The sequence below is a fragment of the Podarcis gaigeae genome (genome assembly GCF_964106915.1).
Source record: "Podarcis gaigeae genome assembly, chromosome: 13".
Lineage (NCBI taxonomy): Eukaryota > Metazoa > Chordata > Lepidosauria > Squamata > Lacertidae > Podarcis > Podarcis gaigeae.
The window spans coordinates 14,423,429-14,450,920 of record NC_139689.1 but is presented as its reverse complement, the minus strand read 5'-3'; the positions used below and the strand labels follow the sequence as shown (position 1 = coordinate 14,450,920).

General features: G+C 40.5%; 3 protein-coding genes across 4 annotated transcripts in view; all 3 read right to left on the bottom strand.

Moving 5' to 3' along the window:
• The window catches only part of LOC310829174 (vomeronasal type-2 receptor 26-like), a gene marked incomplete at its 3' end in the record, with an annotated part of 124,085 nt that overhangs the window by 66,753 nt on the left and 29,840 nt on the right, over positions 1-27,492 (bottom strand). The window lies entirely within an intron of this gene.
• LOC310829180 (vomeronasal type-2 receptor 26-like) lies at positions 475-26,662 on the bottom strand. Of its 2 annotated transcripts, XM_083707375.1 has the most exons (6): positions 26,492-26,662; positions 25,559-25,652; positions 4,887-5,747; positions 3,637-3,864; positions 2,109-2,235; positions 475-1,626 (listed from the first exon to the last, which is right to left on the bottom strand). In XM_083707375.1, exons 1-6 carry the CDS (start codon positions 26,494-26,496, stop codon positions 725-727), a joined length of 2,217 nt encoding a protein of 738 aa, XP_083563501.1. In that variant the 5' UTR covers positions 26,497-26,662; the 3' UTR covers positions 475-724. The 2 variants fall into 2 exon arrangements, with proteins under 2 accessions (XP_083563501.1, XP_083563502.1); XM_083707376.1 differs by lacking the exons at positions 25,559-25,652; positions 26,492-26,662 and adding an exon at positions 6,710-6,985.
• Positions 12,429-17,976, bottom strand: LOC310829195 (vomeronasal type-2 receptor 26-like; the record flags this gene model as incomplete). The annotated part of the gene is made up of 5 exons (XM_083707420.1): positions 17,107-17,976; positions 15,383-15,433; positions 15,206-15,310; positions 13,750-13,876; positions 12,429-13,330 (listed from the first exon to the last, which is right to left on the bottom strand). Exons 1-5 carry the CDS (start codon positions 17,941-17,943, stop codon positions 12,429-12,431), a joined length of 2,022 nt encoding a protein of 673 aa, XP_083563546.1. The 5' UTR covers positions 17,944-17,976.

Here is a 27,492-nt window from a genome sequence, read left to right as displayed (position 1 = left end):
CCTTCCTGTCTCTCACATTCCATGCTGGAGCATGAGCCAGGTACCCAGATGATCTGTGAGTGCAGCCTGCTTCCCCCGTCCCACGGGAGAATTTAAAAGGATAATTACCCTCAATCATCCTTGTTTCATCTTTGCCAACGATCTCCCATTGTCGTGGGAGCTGGCTCTATCAAGGAGGCTGGAACCAGGAGCCTGTTTAAAACATTTTTGATTAGAGCATACATTTTATTCTGCCCTCAGCCCATTAATGACTGAGAAAAACTTCTCTCAGTCATAAATTATAGCCACCTCAGAGATAATTACAAAAGGGAGGCTTTTGCAAATCAATAATGTCACTTAACTTTTTCTGGATTCCTGGCAGCTGGCAGCTTCTTGGTCTCCTAATAATAATAATAATAATAATAATAATAATAATAATAATAATAATAATTTATTTATACCCCACCCAACTGGCTGAGTTTCCCCAGCCACTCTGGGCAGCTTCCAATCAAGTGTTAAAAACAATACAGCATTAAGGCAGCTTTTTCAGAGCATCAGAGGTTAATCCCCAGCTCACACTTTTCTCCGGTGTGAATGCAATATTCTATATTTATGAATGGCTATCAACAATCAACACGTCTAGAAAAAATTATATAAGGCAGCTGCTGAACACGTGTTTGCAAATATTCTACTGCTCACAAAGAAAAAAAATCACAAGATACAGCAAAGGACAGTTATTATTTCTTTAATTTTTCTTCCTTATTAGCTGTTCCCTATTGTTTAGCTCAGGCCTCAGAATGATTATGTAACATTTGGGGGAAAAGATGCAGCCCAGCAGCCCACCACCAGAGGTTAAGATGGAGAAGATCTCCACAGCTGCCATATATTTTCCCTTGGTGCTCAGGTAGGAGGGAATAAAGGACAGCCAAACACTGCAGAAGACCAACATGCTAAAAGTGATAAACTTGGCTTCGTTGAAACTGTCCGGTAATTTCCTGGCGAGGAAAGCCACAACAAAACTCACAGTTGCCAGGCAGCTCATATAGATGAGGACACAGTAAAACATTGCCACACTCCCCTCATTACATTCGAGTATGATTTCTTCCATCACAGAGTGCATGTCCACATCTGGGTATGGGGGAGAGGTTGCCAGCCACACAGTACATATGCCTACTTGGACTATGGAGCAGGAAAGGAGAATGGAGTGGCCTAGTCCTTTCCCCACCCATTTCCTCATCCTGGATTCTGGTTTTGTAGCCATGAAGGCCAAAACCACTGTGAAAGTTTTTGCCAGAACACAAGAAACAGCAGTTGAGAAGATGATGCCAAAAGCTGTTTGTCGGAGGAAGCACGTCACCTTTTCTGGTCGGCCAATGAAAAGCAATGCACACAGGAAGCAGAGCAGGAGAGAGATGAGGAGAGTGTAGGTGAGGTTTCGGTTGTTTGCAATGACAATGGGTGTGTCGTGGTGTTTCATAAATGTACCTAGTACCAGAGCTGTGATCAAGGAAAGGGAAAGAGAGGAACAGGCTAAACTGATGCCCAAAGGTTCTTCATAAGACAAGAAGCTTATATCCTTGGGTAGACATGCATCACGGTTTCTGCTTGGATATTCTTTGTCTGGGCATTTATAACAGTCATTCATATCTGGAAAAAATAAGTAAATGACCTTTAGCTCATATCATATCAGCTTCCTGAAATGCGGACTATCTGTCTGAGAAGAAAAGAGCTCTGTTCAAATGTAAACACATTTTTAATACTGTCTGATGCTCTGGGGTGTGGTATTGTTGAATTTAATTGGTTCAGAGCTATTGGTCTGTAAATGGCTCCTCATGATATTGGAATGTATCATTACAGTAGCCTAGGTGCAGTCTGTGTAAGTCAGAAGGAGTGACAAGGCCCCTTGTAGATTTAGGTTGAACCACATACCACCCAGCTCCTGTCAAATCATAGTCATTCTCATTTGATTAACATATTTAGACTATCTGAAGAGCAATGATCACAAAGAGGCAGGATCACACACACAGTAGATCATCTCCTCCTTTGAACATTTAACTCAGCCATCCTTACAACACCTGTCAATCCTAAGTACTGTGTCTGTATCTATTTAATCTATTTATTTTTCCTACCTTCCTGGATTGCAATCTTCCCCTCTGCACATGGGATGCAATCGTAGCAGCAAGGGGGCTGTCCCTCCTTCACTTTCTTGCTGGATCCTGGAAGACATCTCTCAGTACAGAGAGAAAGAGGCCGAGTCTATTCCGTAAATGAAAGAACAGAAGGATCAGCAAGAGAACAATGAGTTTCCAATCCTTTAAGTAATTGGGCCTTTCTCTACTTTACTGAACTGACACAGCATTTCAGTACAGTGGTACCTCTGGTTAAGAATGTCATTCATTCCAGAAGTCCGTTCTTAACTTGAGGACCACTTTAGCTAATGGGGCCTCTCACTGCTGCCACTAGATTTCTGTTCTCATCCTGAAGTAAAGTAAAGTAGTACCCTTAAAGGTACTACTTCCAGGTTAGCGGAATCTGTAACCTGAAGCGTTTGTAACCTGAAGCGTTTGTAACCCGAGGTACCACTGCAATATGTAATGGCTATACAGAGAGCAATTACTTCTTCTGGTATTAGTAATAGTAATTTTTGAAGTTATGTGATATTCCTGTGACATTGCTCTGGTATGTGCAGTACCCCATCTGTTCTGCAAAGATTGCTCTGTCCATTAAGGTACACTTTGACGTTACTCTAGTTTTCTTGTTAGTTTTGTTATAATTGTTACTTTTGAGTATGTTCTCCACTAGGTAGACAGCTCTAGAACTGATTTTGGTGCCAGTGGACCCATTAGATGCTGCCTAAAGAAGAGTTTTGAATGTGCCACCCAGAGTGGCTAGGAAAACCCACGCAGGTGGGGGTATTGTTTGTTGTTGTTGTTGTTGTTGTTGTTGTTGTTGTTGTTGTTGTTGTTAAATTCAATCTTTTTGAATTCCATTAAAAATATTCTGGACAAATACATGAACTGGATTTAAGCCATGCAATGCCTGTGAGAATTCTTGGAATGTTGTAATACAATTCTCAGCATGTTAAGAAAAAAATATACCTTTGAAAACATATTTTGAGATCCATCTTTTTATAAATTGATTCATCTATTTCTAATGCTCTGTCTCTTGCTCTTCACACATTTACTCTCATGTCTGTGAGCATGCACACCCTCTTGTGGTGGAGAAATGTACCCAGAGGCTCTAATTGGCTGAATGACCGACATTCAAATGAAGGATTGTGTGATGCAAAATCACATTTGCATGGATGCAGCTTGCAGTGGGGACTGTTAACGGTTGGAATTAGGCTGAGACAATTGAACTTTTGCTATTTTCGTCTGAAGTAGGATTTCCCGAAGCCATATTTACACTCTTAGCCTTGCTTAACTTCATTTTATAGTTGAAATATAGTTTTGTAACCTCCTTAATAAAATATTTGCCTTCATTCCTTGCGTGGCTTCTAGCAGTAATCTTTTGGCTCTTAATCTGGTAGCTGGATGCTTTGGTCACACACAGCTCAGTAACTTGCAGCTCTAAAGGCAGTGAGAAGACCTGCAGGTGGATAATGATTGCTTATTCAATACTGAATCTCTTTTGAATTAGCAAAAAATGCAACCCTACCTGGTTAAACCAACTGTGCCATGTTATGGCATCTGCATCAAGGATGAATGATTGGTCTGGTGGAGCCTGAGGGTCTATCCTCCCAACTCTCACTCTGTGAAAACTTTGGTTGGCGAATATGATCCAGTTGTTAATATCCAAGCTAGATGCTGCCACCCCATTCTGGTTGATGAAGACCACATCTCCAGCTGTATTGTTAAATGAGATGCTTCTCAGAAAGTGATGGAGCTAGATTGAAAACAGAAAAGACAGCAGTTTGGAAAAGACTGCAGTCTAATGCATGGTGAAGCTTCCCTATGAGAATAGCCTACAACAAATAGTGGGGATGATTCATTCAACTGTCAGTGGATTCAGGTCTAAGCATGGAGAGAGCCAACCTATTTTCTTTCAGACACATGCATCTCTCTCAGTCTTTCTTACAACCCTTCTCTCTCTGAATGCCCACAAGTTAAATATGTATGAGTAGAGAGGTTTGTTTCCCTGGTCTCCCAGAAAATCTCAGAAGACATAGCAGTGGTGTGCAACCACTTGTTCTAAGGAAGGATTTGGTTGATATGGGATAGAGGGAATGCTGAACATCTCTCCCAGCCATTACCACTGCTTCCTATATATCAGGGGTGGCCAACTCCAATGAGACTGCGATCTACTCACAGAGTTAAAAACTGGCAGTGATCTACCCCCTTTTGGGGGGTTCAGGTCAAAGTTGTTGAGCATTTTTAGGGAGGACGAAGGACCATTTTTGGCAGATAAGGTAAAAAATGTTAATCTTTTGTTAGGGGAGCCAAATTTGTTGAGCTTTTTGGAGGGGAGCCACTGATTGATCTGCCAGTGATCTGCCACAGACGGCCAGTGAGCTATTGATAGGTCATGATCTACCTGTTGGACGTGCCTGCTATATACAAATGCAGTGGCATCTCATTTGGCTGCAAAGCTTCCATCATACAAATACTTTCTCCTGAAACAAAGGGTGGTACCTACTCACAGAAAGACACGACCACCATGGCCCTTTTGTATAGGATCTGCTGCCATTTGCCAGCAGCACAATATGTGGGTATCTAGGATACCACCATATCCCTGCTGCATCCTACTCTGTCAGCAGAATTATAAATTCAGTTCTGGGTTCTTCTTTCTAATACACCTTCCCAAGAGTTTGGACTCTGAGAGAAAAGAGCAAGCTAATAGGATTTTGGCAACCCATAGAGTGTCAGGAAGTAACAGGGCTTTCACAGTTGAGCATGTTCAGCCTTTACCTGCCAAAACTGTTGATTCAGATTCTTCCCTCTCTCTTTGTAAGCAATTCTTCTATGTCTGAGTCTGGATGTGGACATGGCATGTAAAGCATGGGCCATGGTGTAGACAGCACTGTGGATGCTGAAACTGTGGCCTGTCATGCTCATTTCAAAAAGTGATCCAGGAAGGCTCTCCAGCTTCTCTTCTCCGGTGCAAATATTCCCCTCCACCTTGTCTGCAGTGATATCTGGGAACACACATTCAAAGGCCTGTTGCCAGAAGTCCCTGATAAATCCGTCCCCATCTGTGCTGGAAGGGTTTCTGTGCACAACATACTGATGAAATCCTGGTGGGTTTCTAATCTGAATTTCAAAGGCTATAGCACCATTGAATATTCCTGCATCCCAGTACCTTTGAAAGACAAATGAAGCAAACTCAACCTGGGCTGTTATTATCCACACTTTACTTTCTACATTCTTTGTCTTGTCATCATGTTCTGAAAAGTATGAAAGCAATCTCAAAGTTGCCATGGAGTAAGATTCTCCAGAGGCAACCACTACGTTAGCATTGCTGTTAAAAATTTTCTGGCTTATTATTGCCCCCTGACGTAGCATGTCATCAACTTCAGAAATAAAACTAAAATTGGGGATTCTTTCTATGAATGCAAAGCAGACGCCACTCTTGGTAAACATTGGGGAAATAGTATGCACAAATCTTTCTCCATTGTCATTTTCTGTTGCAATGACTCCAATCCACGTCCACCTGAAATGCAGAAGCAAAGAGAGAATTCCCTCATACTGAAGGGCTTCTGAAGCTGCCATCTGGTAGAAGGGAAGCCCTGGGCTTTTATCATTCATCACTGGAGCAGAGCCATAAATGAGCTAAAAAGTAAATGGAGGAAGAGAAGAGACAAAGTAATATTTGTAGAGTTCTTTCAAACTATTCATATACATTATGTGGTGAATCCTGTTAGTCAGATATGCCCTTTGCCTCCCACCAGGGGTTGCATTCCTTTCTCATTTATACTAAAGACACACATGCAGATGAGCTGAAAATTTTGGTAATCTCCAATTCCAGTTTGTTAAGCATTTGTTCTGTTGACCAGAGAGGGGCAACGTTCCAAGTTTATTTTTATACTTGCAAAATTTGGCAGCGTCTTCTACGATGGACAAAACTGATTAGAGGGACACACTGTGCCCCAAACAGAGGATTGCCTACCCCTGCATTGGACATTATTTACTTTAGCCAAGTCAGAATTGCAACTTGGGTTGGATGCACATTTCTTCTCTCTAGCTTCTTTCATCTTCACGATGCTCATACCCCAACACACAGCAGAACTGTCATTTCTGCCTCTTGTTTTTCAAAACTCATCAGACATTAGTTATGAACATTTATTTCACCTTGGAACCAGTTTCTCAGTACTATTACTGTTCTCCTGCATAAGTGGATTATATCTGCAATTTGTCATACCTTCAGAGTGTGTTTAATTTGAAAGTCTTTCCCCCTAAACATTCACATATTGGGTATGGTGTCATGGCTGGTGATGAAGAAAGCCACTCTCCCATCATTGGCCTTTGGGATTTCCTTGAGGTGTGTGTAAGAAATTGAGGGGGGTGACATATTTTTTTCTGCTATTGCAGAATTTCTTTTCCCTCATTTAGGTTATTATATTTTATATTAATTCTGTACCACCTTTATTTCCCAAGGTTCTGAAGGTGGTGAATATGGTTCTGCTTCCAATTTCATCCTTGCCCTAAGCTAGTGATACACTCTGAACTAGTGCTGTGAATTCACCCTCTTTCACTATGCAAGCTAAGAGAGGTATTGTACATGGGTTGCCTACCTGCGGAATCTTATAGATATCCAAAACAGTTGCCATATAAAAGGAGATTTCAGAATCAAGTCCTCCTATGACCCCAGCCAGATTATTTTCAACATCACATATATAGTTAGGAACAAATTTCTCCACTCTGGATAAAAGCAGCAGCGTGGCAAGATATGTGCTCCTTGCACTGATATAGCTGTCATATAAGTGAAAGCCCAAGGTGATATTGGGTAGGATGAGAGGGTCTTCATTGATCTCCTTGACTGCAAATGCCAAGGCGACGATGAGCTGGTAACCCTTAGGCACCACCCTAGAATGAGAGTTGCAACCTCTATCAGCAGGAACTTCAACAGATGTATCCTTTTACACACCAACACAGTAGTTAATCATATTGACTTCAGGGGAGTTAACACCCAGTCCATTCTATTGCCGAACAATTCTTATAATCAGCAAGTTATTCCTGATGTTTACACAGAATCTCCTATCTTGCAACTTGAATCCATTGGTTCTGGTCCTTCCCTCTGGAGCAAGAGAAAACAAGCTTGCTCCAACTTCCTGGTGACAGCCCTTGAGACATTTGAAAATGGTTATCCTACATCACCTCAGTCTTCTATTTTCATAGCTAAAAATACCCAACTCCCTCAGTGTTCCCTCATAAGGTTTGGCTTCCAGACCCTTGATAATACGTGTCACCCTCCTCCGCATAAGTTGCAGCTTGTCAATATTCTGAACATAACTGAACACAGTACTCCAGGTGTGGTTTGAACATGGCAGAATAGAGCTGTTCTATTACTTCTTTTGATTCTGGCACTATACTTCTGTTGACTCCTTGATCCTTTTCAGACATAGCACTGGCAATCCAGGTGTTCTCCATCTTATATTTGTACAGCTGGTATTTCCTGCCTAAGTGCAGAACCTGACATTTGTTCCTATAGAAATGCAATTTTTTTTTGGTCTACGTTCTCCATTCTATTAAGGCCAATGGTATCTAGACCAGGGGTTGCTAATGTGGTGCCCATAGGAACATTGGAACCCCTGGGGTCTTTCCCTGAAACATCTGAAGTCTTTTCCTAACATTTAAAAAGTTTCTGAGCTCTCTCCTGTAATGACCCTTTCCTTACTCATGAAGCAGAGATGGTAGTTGTAATTCACAGAATTCTATACTTCATATTATATGGCATCATTGTGAAACAAATTTTAACCTAAGATCAGGAAATGAAACCATATGAGCATTTAGGTTCAGATCAAGTTTTTTTAATGCATTCCCACTAACACTCCTGTTCAGATAAAGTCTATCAAAATCAGCTGTTCAAAAGGGCTCTCTCTCTCTCTCTCTCTCTCTCTCTCTCACACACACACACACACACACATTTCAATACATTTACCCGTATATTCATTTCCCTATTGAGAAATCGGAGCGTCTACAGTATTCTTTTAATTCACACAAGATTCTTATGGATTTTCCTCCCACAAACCCTATCTGATCACAATCCAGTATATATGGAGGTAAAAGGAAAAGACTTTAGAACATTAAGATGGAAAATGAATGAAAATCTATTCAATGATCAAAAGATAGTAAATAAAGCAAAAGAGACAATTGAGGAATACTTTAAGTGGAATTTGAATAAAGAAACATCTCTAGAAATGGTGTGGGATGCTGGGAAGGCCGTCATGAGGGGTTTCCTAATCCAGAAAAATAGCATCTTAAAAAAGAAAAAAGAGAAAAGGAAAGAAGAAATCTTATTGCATCTCATGGAGAATGAAAGACAATTAACCATTAAACCAGGAGATGAAATAATAAAACAAAACATAAGGATGCTACAAGCTCAATTTTCTATGATAGTGAACCAGGAGATTGAATGGAGGATCAAAATGATGAAACAAAAGAACTTTGAATCAGCAAATAAGATAGGGAAATACCTGGCATGGCAACTAAGAGAGAGGAAAAAACAAAACACGATATGTAAGATAAGGGATGGAGAAAGGATAGTGGAGGACCCAAAAGAGATAAAGAAGATATTTCAGAAATACTGTAAGGAATTATACAAAAGAGAAAAAGAGATAGATAATGAGATAGAAGATTACTTAAAAAAATACCAATTGCAACATATCACGACTGAAGAAAGAGAATATCTAAATCAGACAATTACAGAGGAAGAAATTAGGAAAGCAATAAAAAAAAAGAAAACAGGAAAAGTGCCAGGGCCAGATGGTATCTCGGCTAAATATTATAAAATATTAAGTGATCAACTTTCCCCAGTGCTATGTGAAGTCATGAACAATGTACTAAAAGAAGGGAGAATTCCAAACACCTGGAAAGAAGTGTATATCCCCCAAAAAGATACAGATGGCTTAGAGGTAAAAAACTATAGACCTATCTCATTATTAAATAATGACTATAAACTATTTGCAGATGTATTGGCGGAAAGGTTAAAAAAAGTCTTAAATAAAAGAATCCATAAAGACCAAACGGGTTTCCTCCTGGGGAGACAATTGAAAGACAACGTAAGAAATGTGATAGACATTATTGAATATCTGGATAGTAGAATAGACAAGCAGGCGGCGCTGATCTTCATTGATGCCGATAAGGCATTTGACAACGTCTCCTGGCGTTTCATGAAGGAAAATTTAAAAACGATGGGAATTGGTGAAGGATTTAGAAAAGGTATTGAGGCTATTTATCAAGAGCAAAAAGCCAAACTTATAATAAACAACAATATATCGGAGGCCTTTGATATTGCCAAAGGGACTAGGCAAGGCTGTCCCTTATCCCCTTTGTTATTTATAACAGTGTTGGAAGTGTTTAATAAAAGGTTAAGGGAAACACCGGAGGTTAAAGGAATTAAAGTAGGATACAAAGAATTCAAAATAAAAGCATTTGCAGACGACCTGATATTAACATTGGAAGATCCTAAGAACAGTTTACAAGAAGCCCTACAGAAACTAGAAGAATTCGGAAAAGTGGCAGGTCTCAAGCTCAACAGGAATAAGACTAAAATGATAACAAAAAATATAACCAAGGAAGATATAGTAGAGCTAGAACAAAGGATGGGAATTATGGTTGCTAAGAAGGTAAAATATCTAGGAGTGTGGATCACAGCAAAAAATATAAACTTATACAAAGATAATTACGAGACTACTTGGAAGGGTGTCAAGAAAGATTTAGAAATCTGGGAGAGATTGAAACTTTCCTTCTTAGGGAGGATATCGGCTATTAAAATGAATGTTCTGCCCAGAATGTTATTTTTGTTTCAAACTATACCAGTAATGAAAGGACTAAAACAGTGTAAAGATTGGCAAAGGATCTTAGCGAGATTCATTTGGCAGGGAAAAAGATCACGAATAAAAATAAAAATACTGGTAGATAAAAAAGAAAGAGGGGGCTTTTCTTTACCAGATTTGAGTTTATATTACAAAGTGGCTTGTTTAATGTGGGTGAAAGACTGGATAAAGCTAGAGAATACTGATATCTTGGATTTAGAGGGCTTTGATAAAATGTATGGGTGGCACTCATACCTGTGGTATGAAAAGGTGAAAGTTCATAGAGGCTTTCTAAATCATATAATTAGAGGACCATTATTTCAAGTATGGGAAAGAAATAAGAACATGCTGGAAAAGAAAACCCCATGGTGGATCTCACCAATAGATGTCTTAACTGTCAAAAAAACCAACATGGAGGGGAAAAAAGCTACCTATGAAGAACTTATCAATAAAACTGATCAGGGCTTAAAACATAAGCCCTATGAGGAGGTAAAGAATGTACTCATGGGGTGGCTGCAATACCATCAAGTGAATGATCTGTTAAAAGATGATAAAAAGAAACTGGGATTTGAAGATACAAAATCTAAATTTAATGTGGAAGTCATAGAAGGTAAAAACAAAACATTATCTAGGATGTATGACCTCTTACTGGATTGGTATACAAAAGATGAAGAGGTGAAGGAGGCCAGGATAAAATGGGCCATAGATATTGGTTACAACATTGACTTTGTAAAGTGGCAAGAATTGTGGAATGTAAATATAAAATTCACGGCATGTACAGCACTAAGGGAGAACCTCTGGAATATGATTTATAGGTGGTATCTCACACCAGTGAAATTGGCTAAGATTTATAAACTGAAGATTACGAAATGCTGGAAATGTGGAGAGGGGGATGGTGAGTTCTATCATATGTGGTGGACATGCAGTAAAGTAAAAGGCTTTGGGGAATTGATTTACAACGAACTTAAAAAAAAAAATTAAATATACTTTCCCCCAAAAGCCTAAAGGTTTCCTGCTAGGAATAGTTGGCAAGGAAATCAAAAAAGAGGACAAAAATCTGTTTCTATATGCCACAACGGCCGCTAGAACTATGTTAGCCCAAAGCTGGAAAATGGAATTAATACCTACTATAAATGACTGGCAGATCAAGATGATAAATTATGCTGAACTAGCTAGAATAACAGGAAGACTAAGAGACCAGGATGACCAGAAGTTTCATGAAAATTGGAACAAATATCTGACGTATATAAGAGATAAGTATAGAACTTCGATGACTCTGGCAGCGTTGGAACAACTCTAACAGTGTTTGGCAAATATGTAAAGGATATAAAACACGTAACTTTAGAAATTATCTGATACTTACCAATGACGTGAAGGGAAGTCCGAGGCTCGGCGGAGCCCAAAATAACTGTGTACTATATATATGATTCTTGTAACAGCTATGTTATATGCAACTTATGTAATCTAGACTGTATATATGTATAATCGATGGAAAACCAGTAAAAATTTATATGGAAAAAAAAAGATTCTTATGGAATTTACATCAGCTTATGCCCCACTGAAATGAAAAGTGGTTATCCCTAGGTAAATGGGTATAAGTTTGCAGCCTCAGTCATTATTCCAAGGCTGAAACTCTTGGTTTGATCATTCCTGTACTGTAATAAATGAGTCACTTAGTACTTACACAAGCTCTTCAGGCAGCGCTGGTGGAGGTTCCTCAGTGAATGTTGCTGGAGAGGAGATGAAGCCACCATGGGAAACAATGCCACCAATGAGGAACTCTCCTGGCTGATGATACATGTGAAGTGGACGGTGTGGACTTTGGAGCCTGCATTTTGCTATTTGAGCCTGACATACATTGTAAGAAATCAGTTCCAGCAGCAAGAATACTAAAACCACCATTCTCAATACAAAGGCAACTGGTTGTTCTCTGTTTTATCTTCTCTAAGATAAAAATTGTCTTATTTAAATGATAGTTTATTTTCCCGAGACGATCACAAGTCTGATTAATTCTGATTAATTTTAATATACCTTGCATTAGGTTTACCAGTGGCCACTGTAAGTCCCCACTGTTTTTTGAGAAGCAGCTGCACAAATTATAGCCCTGTTAATGATCAAGAAGCAATGTAATTATTCACTCAGTGCTTAGAATTCCCTCTGGAATGGTTGAAGAAAATGTGTTTGTCACATATTCAGAACATTTCCCTTTCACTTGATAATGAGGGACCACTGTTGTATTGGGGAAGGAAGACGTTAGAAGCTCATTATGGAAGACCTTGTAGCCAATGTAGTTTCCAAAATGTGTAGTCAGCATCCTGGAATTAGGGTCCCTCCCTGGTCTATGAGTCTAGGATACATGATCCACTGCTTCCCTTAATCACAGTACTTTGTCAGGGGAAAATCCAGGGAGAAGAGCTACATGGGCTCCTCTGTTGGCTTTGGGGGAACAGTTTTGTGAAATAGACTTGTTCATGCTTTAATTCTTTCTTATAATAAGCTGTCCCCTGCTGTTTAACTCGGGCCTCACCAAAACAATATAACATTTGGGGAAGAAGATGTAGCCCAGTAATCCAAAACTAGAGGCCACAACAGAAAAGATCTCCACAGCCACCATGTACTTTCCCTTGGTACTCAGGTAGGTTGGAACAAAGGACAGCCACACACTGCAAAAGACCAACATGCTGAAGGTGATAAACTTGGCTTCATTAAAACTGTCTGGTAACTTCCTAGCTAGGAAAGCCACAGTGAAACTGACAAGGGCCAGCATTCCCATGAAGCCTAGGACACAGTAGAACATGGTGACTGATCCTTCATTACATTGCAGTACAATTTCTTTAGTCACTGAGTGCTTGTCTAAATCAGGGAGTGGGGGAGCAACTATCAGCCAGGCACTACAAATCATCATTTGAATGAGGAAGCTGAAAAGAACAATGGAGATGGCCAGATGTTTCCCCACCCATCTCCTCATTCTGGAGCCTGGCTTGGTAGCCATGAAAGCTAGAACCACTATAGTCGTTTTTGCTAAGATGCAAGACACTGCTACGGAGAAGATTACTCCAAAAGCAGTTTGTCGAAGGAGACAGGTTATTTTTGTGGGCTGGCCAAGGAATAGCAAAGGACAAAGGAAGGAGAGAATGAGGGCTATGAGGAGAACATAGGTGAGGGTCCGATTGTTGGCTTTGACTATGGGAGTCTCTCTGTGCTTGATGAAGATCCTAAGCACCAAAGTTGTAGTGAAAGTCAATAAAAGAGCCAACGTGACTAAACTGATTCCCAGAGGTTCACCATAAGACAGGAAGCTTATATCTTTTGGAAGACATTTATCCTGGCCAATGTTTGGATACTGATCTTCTGGACATTGAAAACAGTCATCCATGTCTGAAGAAAGAAAGAAAGAAAGAAAGAAAGAAAGAAAGAAGGAAGGAAGGAAGGAAGGAAGGAAGGAAGGAAGGAAGATATTAATTACACGCTCTTAAAGAGAGTCAGAGGTGGTCACAAGGCTTCCACAGTCTTTTTGCTTTATATCCCTCTTTTTTATTTGACTCGACAAAGTCTCTGTTGGCTCACAAAGACAAGGCCACACCACTCCCCCCCCCACATTTTATCATTTCTGACTCATTGTCATTTCTGTGGAATAATGCAAATACTTGTGCACTTTGTTAACTACTTCAGTATTTTGATGGAATTCAATAGAATAACCGCTCACCCAAATGGGTGGTTCCACACTTTCTGGTTCTTCAGCTGTTACTCAGCTCATTTTAAGGGTGAATCTGTGTGCATTTTTTAACCTTTCTTACCTTCCTGGTTGGAAATCTTTCCTTCTGGACATGGAACGCAATCATAGCAACAAAATGGCTTCCCTTCCTTCTTGGTCCGACTATAACCTGAACCGCAATGATCATTACATATAGAAACGGGCCGAGTCTGTCCATAAATATTAAAATATAATGTTTTAGGAAATATCACAAACACTAGAAAGTATTACAAATGCAGTGGGCTTTTAGAACTTGAGTCCTTGGCTCATATTATGTTATGGTATGGTTTATTTATATAACACTTTTTAGATCAAAGGCCAACAAAACAGTGAACAACATATATAGAGTCCATATATATGTTATTAAATCAAAACATAAAGGTAAAGGTAAAGGTACCCCTGCCCATATGGGCCAGTCTTGACAGACTCTAGGGTTGTGCGCTCTAGGGTTGTGCACTCTAGAGGCCGGGAGCCAGCGCTGTCTGCAGACACTTCCGGGTCATGTGGCCAGCGTGACAAGCTGCATCTGGCGAGCCAGCGCAGCACACGGAACGCCATTTACCTTCCCGCTAGTAAGCAGTCCCTATTTATCTACTTGCACCCGGGGGTGCTTTCGAACTGCTAGGTTGGCAGGCGCTGGGACTGAGGGACGGGAGCGCACCCCGCCGCAGGGATTCAAACCGCCAACCTTTCGATCGGCAAGTCCTAGGCACTGAGGCTTTTACCCACAGCGCCACCCGTGTCCCCCAATCAAAACATAAAAGTCTTAAAAATCAATAAAATATTTAAAAACAAAACAAAGGAATGTGCGTCGAACAATAGAAGTGGCTTGACTCAAAAATTGTTAACAGTGGCCAGGGTAAAGTGGTGCATCTTCACCGATCCATAATAACTATAAATGAGGTTGTTTGACATCCCACTGTGGGGAAGGGGACATATTTTGGGAACTGCCACAGATATTTCCCTTTCCTAGACTACCATCCGCCAGGTTTCTGAGGGTGGCAGAAGTACCAAGAGGGAATATTAATAATTAAAAGCTTATGTATGGAAAGAGGCAAGATATGTTGAACCTAAATAATCTTATAAATAACACAAAACTGTAACTGTGTGACTCAAACACTTAAAATGATTATTTTAATCAAAAATAAATTACTTTAATTACAAAATTTAATTAGAAAAGTCAAAGCATCCTGGAAGAAGTGTGTCTTCACCTGTTTCATTGATATGTATGAAGTCCACACTCAAATTATGAGAGGGTTACATTTTGGGGATACATTTTGCATATAGTTAGAACACATGGAATTCAATGGTGGGTGGAATTGCCAAAGTCTCCCCCGCCACCCGCAGAATGAACATTAATTGGCAAATTATTATTCAACTACAATGTGAATGTTCAGATTGAAAGCCATAGTTTGAATTGGGTCAATAAATTTACAGAATGCTGAGAAACAACTATGGGACAAGTGGTGGAAAAACCCTGAAAGGTGCATAGAACCCACCTGGTTAAATGGGTTGGGCCATACAATGGCATCCTCATGAATGGTGAACGGTTTTTCCTGGATACCCAGGGAGTCTATCTTCCCAACTTTGACTCTACAAAAGGACTGATTTGGAAACATGAGCCAGTTTATAATGTCAAAGCCAGCAATTAATTCACCATTTGTGTCAAAATGCACCTTTTCTCCTGCACTGTTGTTAAATGAAATACTTCTGAGAATCTGATGGAGCTAAATAATGAAAATAAGATGGAAGATACATATAAAAGTTCAAGCTATGTTATCATAAACAGGGTTAAAGTACAACCAAGGCACGGGATTATGATTCCATGAAAGCTTTTTGCAAGCTAATGTTAGAAAAAGCAAAAGGTCACTTAAAACTTAAAACATCAAGGAATATTGTCTACATCTGCAGCACTATCACCATCCAGCCCTGGGAGTCTTTCCCAGAACATGACTTTGAGAGCAGCAGCAGCAGCAGCAGCAGCAGCAGCAGCAGGAGGAGGAAAGAGAGGAGTTCAGGAACACTTTTATGCATTGTGATTTGCTATTTTTAATTGATTATAGATTAGCAATTCTGATGTTGTTGCTGCTTGTGATATTGGCAAAGCTAATGAGAATACAGTGGTACCTCGGGTTACATACGCTTCAGGTTACAAACTCCACTAACCCTGAAACAGTGCCTCGGGTTAAGAACTTTGCTTCAGGATGAGAACAGAAATCGTGCTCGGGCGCCGCCGCGGCAGCAGGCCGCAGCAGCAGGAGGCCCCATTAGCTAAAGTGGTGCTTCAGGTTAAGAACAGTTTCAGGTTAAGAACGGACTTCCGGAACGAATTGAGTACTTAACCCGAGGTACCACTGTAGAAGGAGCTACTTAATCAGTAAGGCACCTTGGGAAGAGCTTTGGCTCAGTGGTATGGTACACAATTGAGGACGAAGGTGGGACAGGGGCAGGGGCAGTGGGCTGCCCCGGCTGCCATTCACGCCACCCCTGGGAACCTGCACCGCTCGCCAACTCCCTGGGATGTGCGCTGCACGCCACCCCCTGAAGCTCATTGTGCACACACCGCAACATGCACTACGCCCCCGCGACCCCCAACAGTCACCCCCCCGCCTGCCCAGTGCCAGAGCATGTTGCTCTGAGACTGATGGTACATGCTTTGAATCCAAAAGATCCCAGGTTCAATCCCGGGCAACTCCAAGTAGGGCTGGGAAGGGCTTTTGTCTGGTATCCTGCTGAAGTATTGCCAGTTAGTGTAGACAACACTGATCTGCATGGACTGTACGTCTGTACTCGGTAGAAGGTGACTTTCTTTGTAATGTAAGACACTCTAAATAAACCTTTGAAACCCTAGCCCCATCTTGGTTATTTCTTTTCTTTTGCTTAAAAAAAATGTATTTCAAGCCCACTCTACACTTCAAAATCCTAGCGTGAAGTGCAATACATAATCAGACCTACATGAAATAGCTGAATAAAACATTAAAAAACCAACAAAAGAAGTCAAACAGATCCAATATGTCAGGCATGCCCTTCTCTACCAAAGAACAGATTAATTTATAGCTAATCAAAAATTTGATCAGATAAATGGTGCCATTCCCATCCCCCTCAATGATTGGTTGAATTAAATACTGGACAAAATTTCAGAGCAGCACCAAGTTATGAAACTCCTTCCCCCAAAAATGCACAGGTCCACAGGTGAAGGGATGGTAAGAAATTCTTTAACAAACTACGGGGAGATTTGTCAATCTCTGGGGTGGGGTGCTGCAGAGGGGGGAAAACCAAATGCTAGATATTTTGTAAAGTTTTTCTCCGAAAATAAATTTCTTGTTAATCTCATGGAAGGTTGAGAAAGCTCGCCCATATTTCCTCACCAAAATATATGGAGGTATCTTCAGGACATTACCTGCCACGGTTGTGGATTTGGAAGCTCCCATCTTGCTCCCTCTGCCATTCCCCTCTGCTTGAATTGGGATGAATGTCTGATGTGCAAAGCATGTGCCACCGCATAGACTGCATTGTAGATGGTGTAGCTATGAGCAGTCATTCTCATTTCAAAAACAGACACAGGAAGTGCCTCCATCTCCTCTCCCCCAGTGCAGATTTGCCCACCTATGTTATCTGCCACAGAACTGGGGAATGAACAGTTAAATGACTCTTCCCAGAAGTCCTTGATAAAACCATCTTCTTTTTCTGTGCTTGGGTTCTTGATCTGAAGGAACTTCTGGAAAGCTAACAGATCCACTGAGTGAATTCCAAGGGACAGAGAACCATGAAGGAAACTTATGTCCCAATTTCTTTGGAATGGAAATGATGTGATATCCATCTGGGCTGTCATGAACCAGACTTTACCCTTAGTCCTCATTGGTATATGCTCAAATTTTACAATCTGGGGCACCATTTTCAATACCATCATCGTCTGAATTTCTCCATGTACAACCACAACATTCGTAGTGCTCCCCATAATAACACTGACACAGTGAAAACCCTCCCCCACCATGTCTGTGATTCCACTGGAAGATGTTAGCTTTGGGAATGTTTCTATGAAGTCGAAGCAGATGCCACTCTGGGAAAACACTGGAAGTACATTGTCTATAAAACCTTCTGTATTTTCCCCATCTTGAGAAACCACTCCAATCCATGTCCACTGGAGATGCAGCAGTAACTGGATAATTCCTCTATATTGATGGTCCCCATTCGGGAACATCTTCTGGAAGAAAACTCCTTGAGACTTTTTATTCATGACTGGGGAAGAGCCATATATGAGCTAAGGTTTTTTTTATATTAAAAAAAAGAGAGAGAAAGAAGAATGGTTTTCAACATGAAATAATTGTATGTACTTGTGTTTTCTTTCTTCTGCACATTTCTGGCTGGGACCATAACGGTTAAGTAGATCCTGCAGATTGCAGGATTGAATTATGTGTTCAACTACTAGAGTCTACTTTCCCTGTGCATTTCATGCAAAGAACACGCTGAGGAAGTAGGCCCCTGCAACTAGCAGGTTTGAAACCTCAACTCACCAGATACTCAGCCTAGGGTATATAATTGCTCAGTTTAACAGTGTGCTTCAATCCGCTGGTTTGTACAGCCATGTGAAAACAAATCTCATTCTTCCTACCAAGACCGCACCCCAACAACCCCTGATCACTCCTGCAGGCCAGACCAAATCTGGGACTGTTTCTAACTAATTCATCTAGTTCCACCCAAATTTGTCCAATTCAGGATTTGGGCTTTGGCTAAATCTGACCTCCAACCCTTACAGCTTTTTACTGATTTCTCTTTCCCTGTGTATGTGTTTTAAGATTGGGAGGATTTGTCAATATTTCTCAATATTTCTCTTCAGTTTCTTATTTATTTATTTCTATACCACTTTATATTTTTAATAAGAATCTCAAAGCGGTTTACAGCATATTAAATCAATAAAACAATAGCCAGGCAATGTTCCTCTGGCCTCATGAGGAGCCTCTTCAGTAGGGCCTTGCAGGGAGTGGCCTTCACACCTCTTTCTAGGGCTGGTGAGTCCTATTTAAGTTATTTAACCACATGAATTAGGCGGGTTTTTTAAGCTTCATGAAAATTTCTCCTAAAACACAAAACTTGTTGTATGCAAATTTTGCGTAATATGCACATCTTTGCAAAGCAATATTCACTAATACAATACATTTGAAAGATATTTTTACTAATGTGCATTTTTTATGCACACTTTACCTTAATCTGTGCATTTTTGGACACATTTTTTGATTGGAGAACTGCTTTGCAAAATCCGGAGAAGTGAGACTTTCAAAGAATGGCTGCATTTCATGTATTGCTTCTGAAAGCATGAATTTGGTGAAATTCAGGTGTGAATGTATTCAGATCTTACTTGTGGTATCTTGTAGGTAGACAGGATGGGTGCCATGTGAAGACAGACATTAGAGTTAGGTCCCCCAATGACTGCTATTGGAGTGCTCTCAGCATCACATTTATAGTTAGGGATGACCTTGGCCCTTCTTGAGAGAAGCTCTATTGAGGCTTCACAGGTCCAGCTTGCACTGAAATGGCTGTTATAAATGTGGAAGCCCAGGGTGACGTTGGGCAAGATCTGAGGAGTTTCATTGATCTCCTTTACAGCAAATGCCAAGGCCAAGATGTGCTGGTAGAGGTGAGTCAGCACCCTGTATTGAGAGTTATATGCTGCATCAAAGGTAATCTACTTCAGATTAGAACATTGACTACTTATCAGTTCAGATATTTCAGATACTGTACAAAAACAGGTTGTAATCTCACATCTCACAGCTCTGTAAAAACAAACTGGTTCATGAATTTTTGAATTTTAATTTGTAATGTAAAACATGTTTCAAGCCTGTTTTGATGCCATGTGGATGTCCGCAGGCAAGACCTGACATTTGTACAAGTGTTTGTCCTGTAAGCCAATATTTTATGCTTCGTAAATGTTTTAAAATTCTTCAATAAAATTTGGAATAAAAGAAATGAGTGCTTGAAATGGGTAAATCAATTTTTTTAATACAACTACAGAAGACAAAATTCAATAAGGTGTTTTTATTTATTCTGACTTCTAGTAAATCTGGATGAAACGTGCACCTACTTACATATGGTCATCTGAAAATTCCTGAGATGGGTGTTTCTCAAAGGATAGGGTATCTGAAAATATGTAGATCTGAGAAATAATGCCAGCAATGATGAGGTCTCCTGACTGATAATATTTGTGAAGAATAGGGATGGGTACCCTGATGGAACATTGAGGAATATGATGAAACTTGCACATCCCATGCACCAACAGTAAGAGCACTAGCAAGCGAAACACTACCATCTTGAAAGGTACTCTTTATTTAGGGACAAGTTCACCTCTTCTGTTACTGCCATTCCTGTGATCCTGAGCAGCAAAGCCTAACTTGAATGGTCACTCACACAGCTGATTCAAAGCCAGACTCATGAGTCTCTGTATGTCTATAGACCCAACCAAATAGAGTTCATAGTTATTAATAAGACCCTCCAGTCTTAGTTTAATCATTTGCATGTGGGCAGAAGAGGTCCCTAGGGCAGGATAGAAGATGTAATTCTGAATAATTACAGGAGAGGTAATCACTTGCTTTGAATCACAGATGCTGTGCAATATTTTAAAGAAAACATGTTTATCATATCTCAGCCAAAGCCTTTTCTTAAGTGGGAGAGACTGATGCTAGGCCCCTTCTTTTATTCTTTTTAGTGAGCTATTGATGTTTAGAAAACTTTAGAAAACGGAAGTACTTCAAAGCAATAATAATTATAATGTACTCCCATATTATTCTGAAAGGGTGATGTCTAAGCCAAGTCATACTCAGAACTTCTGGGTTAGCGCCATCGGCAATGGCGGAGCTCCTCTGACTGAGAGGAACCCGCTCCGCGAAAATCGGGTCTTGCCGCCACGGCGAAGGCGGAGACCCTTCAAAAATCCCAGGCAGAGGAAGCCTGGGAACGTGGCATTTGGCTGACACCAGGAGCACCTCCCCTACTCGCAGGGAAACCCTTTTTCGGGGATTGGAAGTGACGTGGGGTGAGCGACGCGGTGTTTTGAATCGACCGCTATTTTTACGGAGTGAAGCCGCACAGCCGTTGCCGGAGAGCGCTGACTTTTTTCCTGTGAACAATTGGATTTCAAACAACAACCCGTGAGTAGAATGGGAAATTGGACTTTTAAAATAGTTTAATTTGGCATTGAACGGGGAAGGTTTAAACAGGGAGTTCACCTCCCCTTTCTGTAAATAGATTGAAGCAAAGAAGTTGTTAACTAAGGTTTTGGAAAGCTCTACGTAAAGGATTAAAACTCCACTGATTGAAACTATTACTAATACCTCCTTTGGAAGCAGGGGAAGCCTGCAGGAGAAGGTGAAAATTTAGGAATCGAAGTGCCACATCTCTGAACCTGGGAGCGGTCTGCGAGGGGTCCATCGACAGTGAACAGACAAATTTGACAGCTAGCTGTCAAGATATAAAAGAAAGACATTGTTTCCATTGTCCGCTTCTGCGTTTAAAAAGAAGGAAAGGTAATTGGAATTGTTACTAATTTACTTTTGGGACTGTGCTGGAAAGGATTGATAAATGGAGACTGTTTCCCTCTAGAGGGAGTTTTGGGACATTGTTACAAGAATGCATAACCAATACATCTAACAACAGAAGGGGAACACCACGATGCAAGGGTGGGTCATTGAGCAGTGACAAATAACAGCTTGGGGCCCGGAAAGATCCAAGGGACAGTTCACAGAAAAAGGAGAACTACAAGAATGCAGCTGGGAAATTGGTTCTAAAGATAAAGGCTCTGAGAAACCAGCTTTGACCTTGAACATTTCAAGAATGTCGGTTGAGAAAGAAGTAGAATCTCTACTGAATAGGACATTTTATCTGTTGGGAAAGCTGCATGGTATTTTGGGAACAAAAGTGGGCATCAGCATAGAAGTCGATAAGAATCCGGCACAGGAATCTTTTTCAATTGAACAATCTTATGTACTGTTTTGTTTTCTTTTTTGTTTCTTTTTGTAACCTTTAAAATTTGAATAAATATTTTATATATATATATATATATATATATATATATATATATATATATATATCCAAGTCATAGAGCATGCCCATTAAATTCAAGGAAGTTATGGATTATATTTATGTGGATGCACTCCGAGTATGAATAACAATGGTTATCACACAGTGTGTTGAGAACTGCATATTTATATCACTCGTTGCAACTCAAGAAACATCATTTGTGAATTGGAATGTATCTGTCAATCATCAATTATTTTGATGCAATTGAAATCAATAAGATTTAATTACAGGTGTGTTGGTTGACTTGATGAGGTACTTGATTATTCTTTATTTCTTCTTGTTAGTTGTCCCCTGCTGTTCAGTTCTGGCCTCAGCAAAATGACAAAGCATTTTGGGAAAAAGATGCAGCACAGTAAGCCACCACTAGAGGCCAAGATGGAGAAGATCTCCACAGCCACCATGTGTTTCCCTTTTGTGCTCAAGTAAGTTGGGACAAAAGACAACCACACACTGCAGAAGACCAACATGCTGAAAGTGATAAACTTGGCTTCATTAAAACTATCGGGCAACTTCCTAGCTAGGAAAGCCAAAGTTAAGCTGGCAATGGCCAGGAAACCCATGAAGCTCAAAACAGAGTAAAACATGGTATTTGACCCTTCATTGCATTCTAGTACAATTTTTTCATTGATTGAGTGCATGTCAACATCTGGGAATGGAGGACAGGTTGCCAGCCACACAGTAATAAAAACCGTCTGAACAAGGAAGCTGGAAAGAACAATAAAGGTTGTCAGTTGTTTCCCCACCCATCTCCTCATCCTAGAGCCTGGCTTGATAGCCATGAAAGCTAGAACTACTATTGTGGTTTTGGCTAATATACAGGAAACTGCCACTGAGAAAATTGCACCAAAAGTAGTTTGTCGTAGGAGACATGTCACTTCATCTGGTTTGCCAATAAATAGCAAAGCACAAAGAAACGAGAGGAGGAGAGAGGACAGGAGAACATAGGTGAGGTTCCGATTATTGGCTTTGACTATGGGAGTGTCCTGGTGCTTGAGGAATATTCCAAGAACCAAAGTTGTGATTAAAGAAAAAAACACTGCAAATGTGGTCAATATAATCCCCAGAGGCTCATCGTAAGTCAGGAAGCTTATGTGTTTTGGGAGGCATCCATCTTGGCCAATGTTTGGATAATGATCTTCTGAACATTGAAAACAGTCATCCATGTCTGAAATCAAATATGAAAAATAGATATAATATGATATTTAAGTACGGCATTCTGTTCCTGAATGTGGGCAGTGAACTTGAAATATCAAATGTTAATTTTGTAGTACAGTGGTGCCTCTGGTTATGAATGCCTTGAGTTATGGTTTTTTGGGTTACAAATGTTTTTAACCCGGAAGTAAGTTTCCCAAGCTCTTGGAGGCCTCACTGCTGCCCAGAGCCAAGCCCAGACATCTGCAGGGCCTACGGAGCCTCCGTGACTGGGCTCCAGCAGCGGGAGCTCTCTGAGGCCTCTGCAAATCCCCGGAGCCAGGCCCTGACATCAGGAGGATGCCCAGGGGGTCGCATCCCAGCCCCAAAGTTAGGTAAGAAGCACTTACCTAACGAAGACCAAGAACAGTGAAGCTGTTAAGAAAAGAAAGATGAGTCTGGGCCGAAAAGTCCTTTACCAACCCTTGCCCCATCCCCAGGTGTAGCACCTAGCCAGGTTTGGGATTTTTTTACGTGAGTCTGCCCTGTACCTTTGTCTCTGCTTTGTTCCTTCGTTTGGGGGACTTCTGGGGGACTCTGCCTTCTGCCATTGTTTTGGGGATCATGTGGAGCCCAAATCAGCCACTGGTTGATTGTGTGACTTCAGAAATGGATAAAAGCCCCCATCCAAACAATGACTATCATCAGTGCATGTAAGGAAATTTTTTTTTAATTTTTTTCATCTACAATACTGTCTTATTTATTTTATAGTACAGTACATTGATTATTGCCTTCATTTTATGGATCAATGGTCTTGTTAGACACTAAAATTCATCTTAAATTGCTGTTTTGGGAGGTGTTTTTTATTGTCTGGAACGGATCAATCCACTTTTTCATTACTTTCAATGGGAAAGTGCACTTCAGGTTAAGAACCGACTCCCCGAACCAATTAAGTACTTAACCTGAGGTATCACTGTAATTATAATAGAAATTCTGCTTTCTCATGGGTCCCAAGAAATCCAGAAATATAAACAAATCTCAGCCATCCTGCTAGCGGCTGAAGGTGTCACACATCGTGATTTGTGTGTTCGGGACTGGAGCTTGCACAGTCTTTTTGTTTCAACTGATCCAACCCACTAATATTCTTATCATCTATGTATTTGTCTGATATTCTCTTCAGTCACCCAAGTTACCTCATGTGAAATATGTGGAAGACAGCCCTGGATTGTTTGACCCTTTTATTATTTCTACTTTCCCTCCTATAAAAACTACACAAGACACTCTCCATATAAAGTTTAAAGAACAAATAACTTTGACTTAGTATTCTTGCAGTTGCAGATTATTATGTTCAATGCCAGTAGGAACTACTTAAATTGCTAATAGCTTTTACATAGGTTAAACTGTTACAGACTGTAACAGTTTGATCTATATAAAATAAGATAATAAGAAAATTGTCCAGTAGCACCTTAGAAACCAACTAAGATTGTTCAGGGTATAAGCTTTTGTGTGCATGCACACTTCTTCAGATATCTCTTAGGCAGACAGCAGCAGCACACAACAAACCTGTTCTAACTGTTAAGACCGTTCAGCTAACTGCCATAACTGCCACAGAGTGTATGACATCACAGAGTTCTATGGTTCTTGCCATTATCCCTTTACATATGCTTTGTGTGTGCTAACATTTCACAATTTTGAATGTGAGAGCAATTAGTTTAAGCATTTAAAATGCTGATGGGAGCAAGCTGGGTTGTAGCTGATATATTTATAAAATAAATAGTAAGGTAAAGGGACCCCTGACCATTAGGTCCAGTCGTGATCGACTCTGGGGTTGCGGTGCTCATCTTGCTTTATTGGCCGAGGGAGCCGGGGTACAGCGTCCAGGTCATGTGGATAGCATGACCAAGCTGCTTCTGGTGAACCAGAGCAGTGCATGGAAAAGCTGTTTACCTTCCCGCCGGAGCGGTACCTATGTATCTACTTGCACTTTGATGTGCTTTTGAACTGCTAGGTTGGAAGGAGCAGGCCGAGCAACAGGAGCTCACCCCGTTGCGGGGATTCAAACAGCCGACCTTCTGTCCTAGGCTCTGTGGTTTAACCCACAGCACCACCCACATAGTATCCATCTGTTAAATAGGTGGCAACTGTTAAGCAGAACACATCTACATATGACATTCCTTACCTTTCTGGTTTGAAATCTTCCCTTCTGGACATGGAAAGCAATCATAGCAGCAAAATGCCTTCCCTTCTTTTTTAGCTCTTCTATAACCTGAACTGCAGTGATCATTGCATATGGAAATGGGGCATATCTGTTAATAAATGATAAAGTAGTTTTTTAAAAAATCCAAAAAAGGTTGTGGAGCTTTTATTTCATTATTATTTCTCTGCAGTGAACGAATGGCTTGATACTGTCATAAGGAAATATAATGAATTCTTGAGTGCACGTCGTGTTTATGTGGGGAACTTCCGTATAAATGGAGTCCTTTGCCCACATTAAGAAAACATGAGACAAAATTTGCATTATGACAGTGTTGCTTGAATTCTGTACATTTGTCTCCAGCATTCTAACATCCACTACAAAATCAGGAGACAATGCGACTTTTTGAACATTGAGGAAATTATTCAATAGATCCCAAAATGTGCACAGTCACTACCTGTTTAAACTGGTTGGGCCATACGATGACTTCCTCATCAATGATGAAGACATTGTCCTGGTGAACCATGGGCTCAATCTTTCCAACTTTGACCCTGAGGAAGGAGTGGTTTGGAAATGTGATCCAGTTTATAATGTCAAATCCAGCAAGCAATTCACCATTTTGATCAAAGGAAACTGTTTCCTCCACACTGTTGTTAAAAGAAATACTTCTGAGAACATGGTGGAGCTAATTTATGAGGGTGAAAAAATAGGAGACTGTACTTAAAAGTTGCAAAGGATGGAAATACACATCAAGGTTATAATCTATCAGACATGAATATTTTGGATTATGTTTCCTTGAAAGGATGTATGTAGGCTAATCCTGGTAGAAATTATAGTAAACGAACTAAAATGACAGGAGATGTATTTATTTCCCACAATGCCTGTCCCAAGTAAAGGTAAAGGACAGGTGGATGGTTAAGTAAAACTTGACTCATCTCAAGTTTTAGCTCATTTCGCTCATCTCGCTTTAGACCAAGGGAGCCGGTCTTTGTCCACTGACAGCTTTTTGGGTCATGTGGACAGCGTGACTAAACCACTTCTGGCGCAATGGGACACCGTGCTACAGCACATGGAAATGCTGTTTACCTTCCTGCCACAGCAGTACCTATTTATCTACTTGCATTGGTATGCTTTTGAACTGCTAGGCTGGCAGGAGCTGGGACTGAGCAATGGGAGCTCACCCGTTGCATGGATTTGAACTGTCGACCTTACAATTGGCAAACCCAAGAGGCTCAGTGGTTTAGACCACAGCACCACCCACTCCCTTGTTCCAAATACAGTGCAGTGCAGGAGGGATGTTGTGGCAACTATGAAAATGTGCTTTCCTCTCTGTGTTTCCAGTAATTCCTACCCTAGAAAAAAAAATAAGAATCCACACCTACCCACTTACCCCATAATCACTAAAATGAAAAGGGGCTCACTAAAATGAGGAGAGGAAACTTTGAGTTTTCCTCCTGGTTTTTAGACTTGAAGAGATAGTTTAAACGCATGCACATAGATACCATTGCAAGGTTAATCTGGAATGGCTGTGGCAAAAGAACCAGCGCTGATGTCACAAGCAGCCGATGGGAAGATCAACAATCTGCTAAAGCATGGTTGGTGGAAGGGAAATGTTAGGTGGCACAGAAGGCCATGGTGCAAAAATAAAATAAAATAAAATAAAATAAAATAAATAAAATAAAATAAAATAAAATAAAATAAAATAAAATAAAATAAATAAAATAAAATAAAATAAAATAAAATAAAATAAAATAAATAAAATAAAATAAAATAAAATAAAATAAAATAGTGCTGTGTCTAACTTTATTGTTGGAGGTGGCAAAATGTCCGGGGTTGCTGCCCCTAAGAAGCAGGAAGTGAGACAGTGCCATGGAGCAGCAGCCCATATAAAATTCCCCCTAGATGGGCATGTAGACCCACAAAATAGGAAATGTCTGGGAATTTCCGGTTGTGGTACAGAAATGAAATGAATAATCATCATCGTAATTTTGATGGGTCATTGGCCTGTTGGATCAATTTTGAAGTGAAACTCATCAAAGGAGGGGCGAGAAGCTGGTTCTTCATAGGATGTGGCATTCTTGTTCTGTGTTTGCTCCCTCAATGTGTTCACTCATATACAAGGGGATACAACTGACAGGAATTAGAGAAAGGAAATGATACTTTTCCCTAGCTCTCACATCAGGTCTTTCCTCCCTTGTTCTACCACAGAGAAATTTTGAGTTAAACTGAAAAGAGCTTTCTAAGTCTCACCTATCTCTGCTTGTGATAAAATCAGTGAATAGTTGAATCAGCGAGCGCACCCATACTGACTGTACATGTGCCCCTCGCTGCCCCACAGCTAGGGGGAGGCAGTAACCCATCTTGTCACCCCCCTTGGTGGCACCCAGGGTG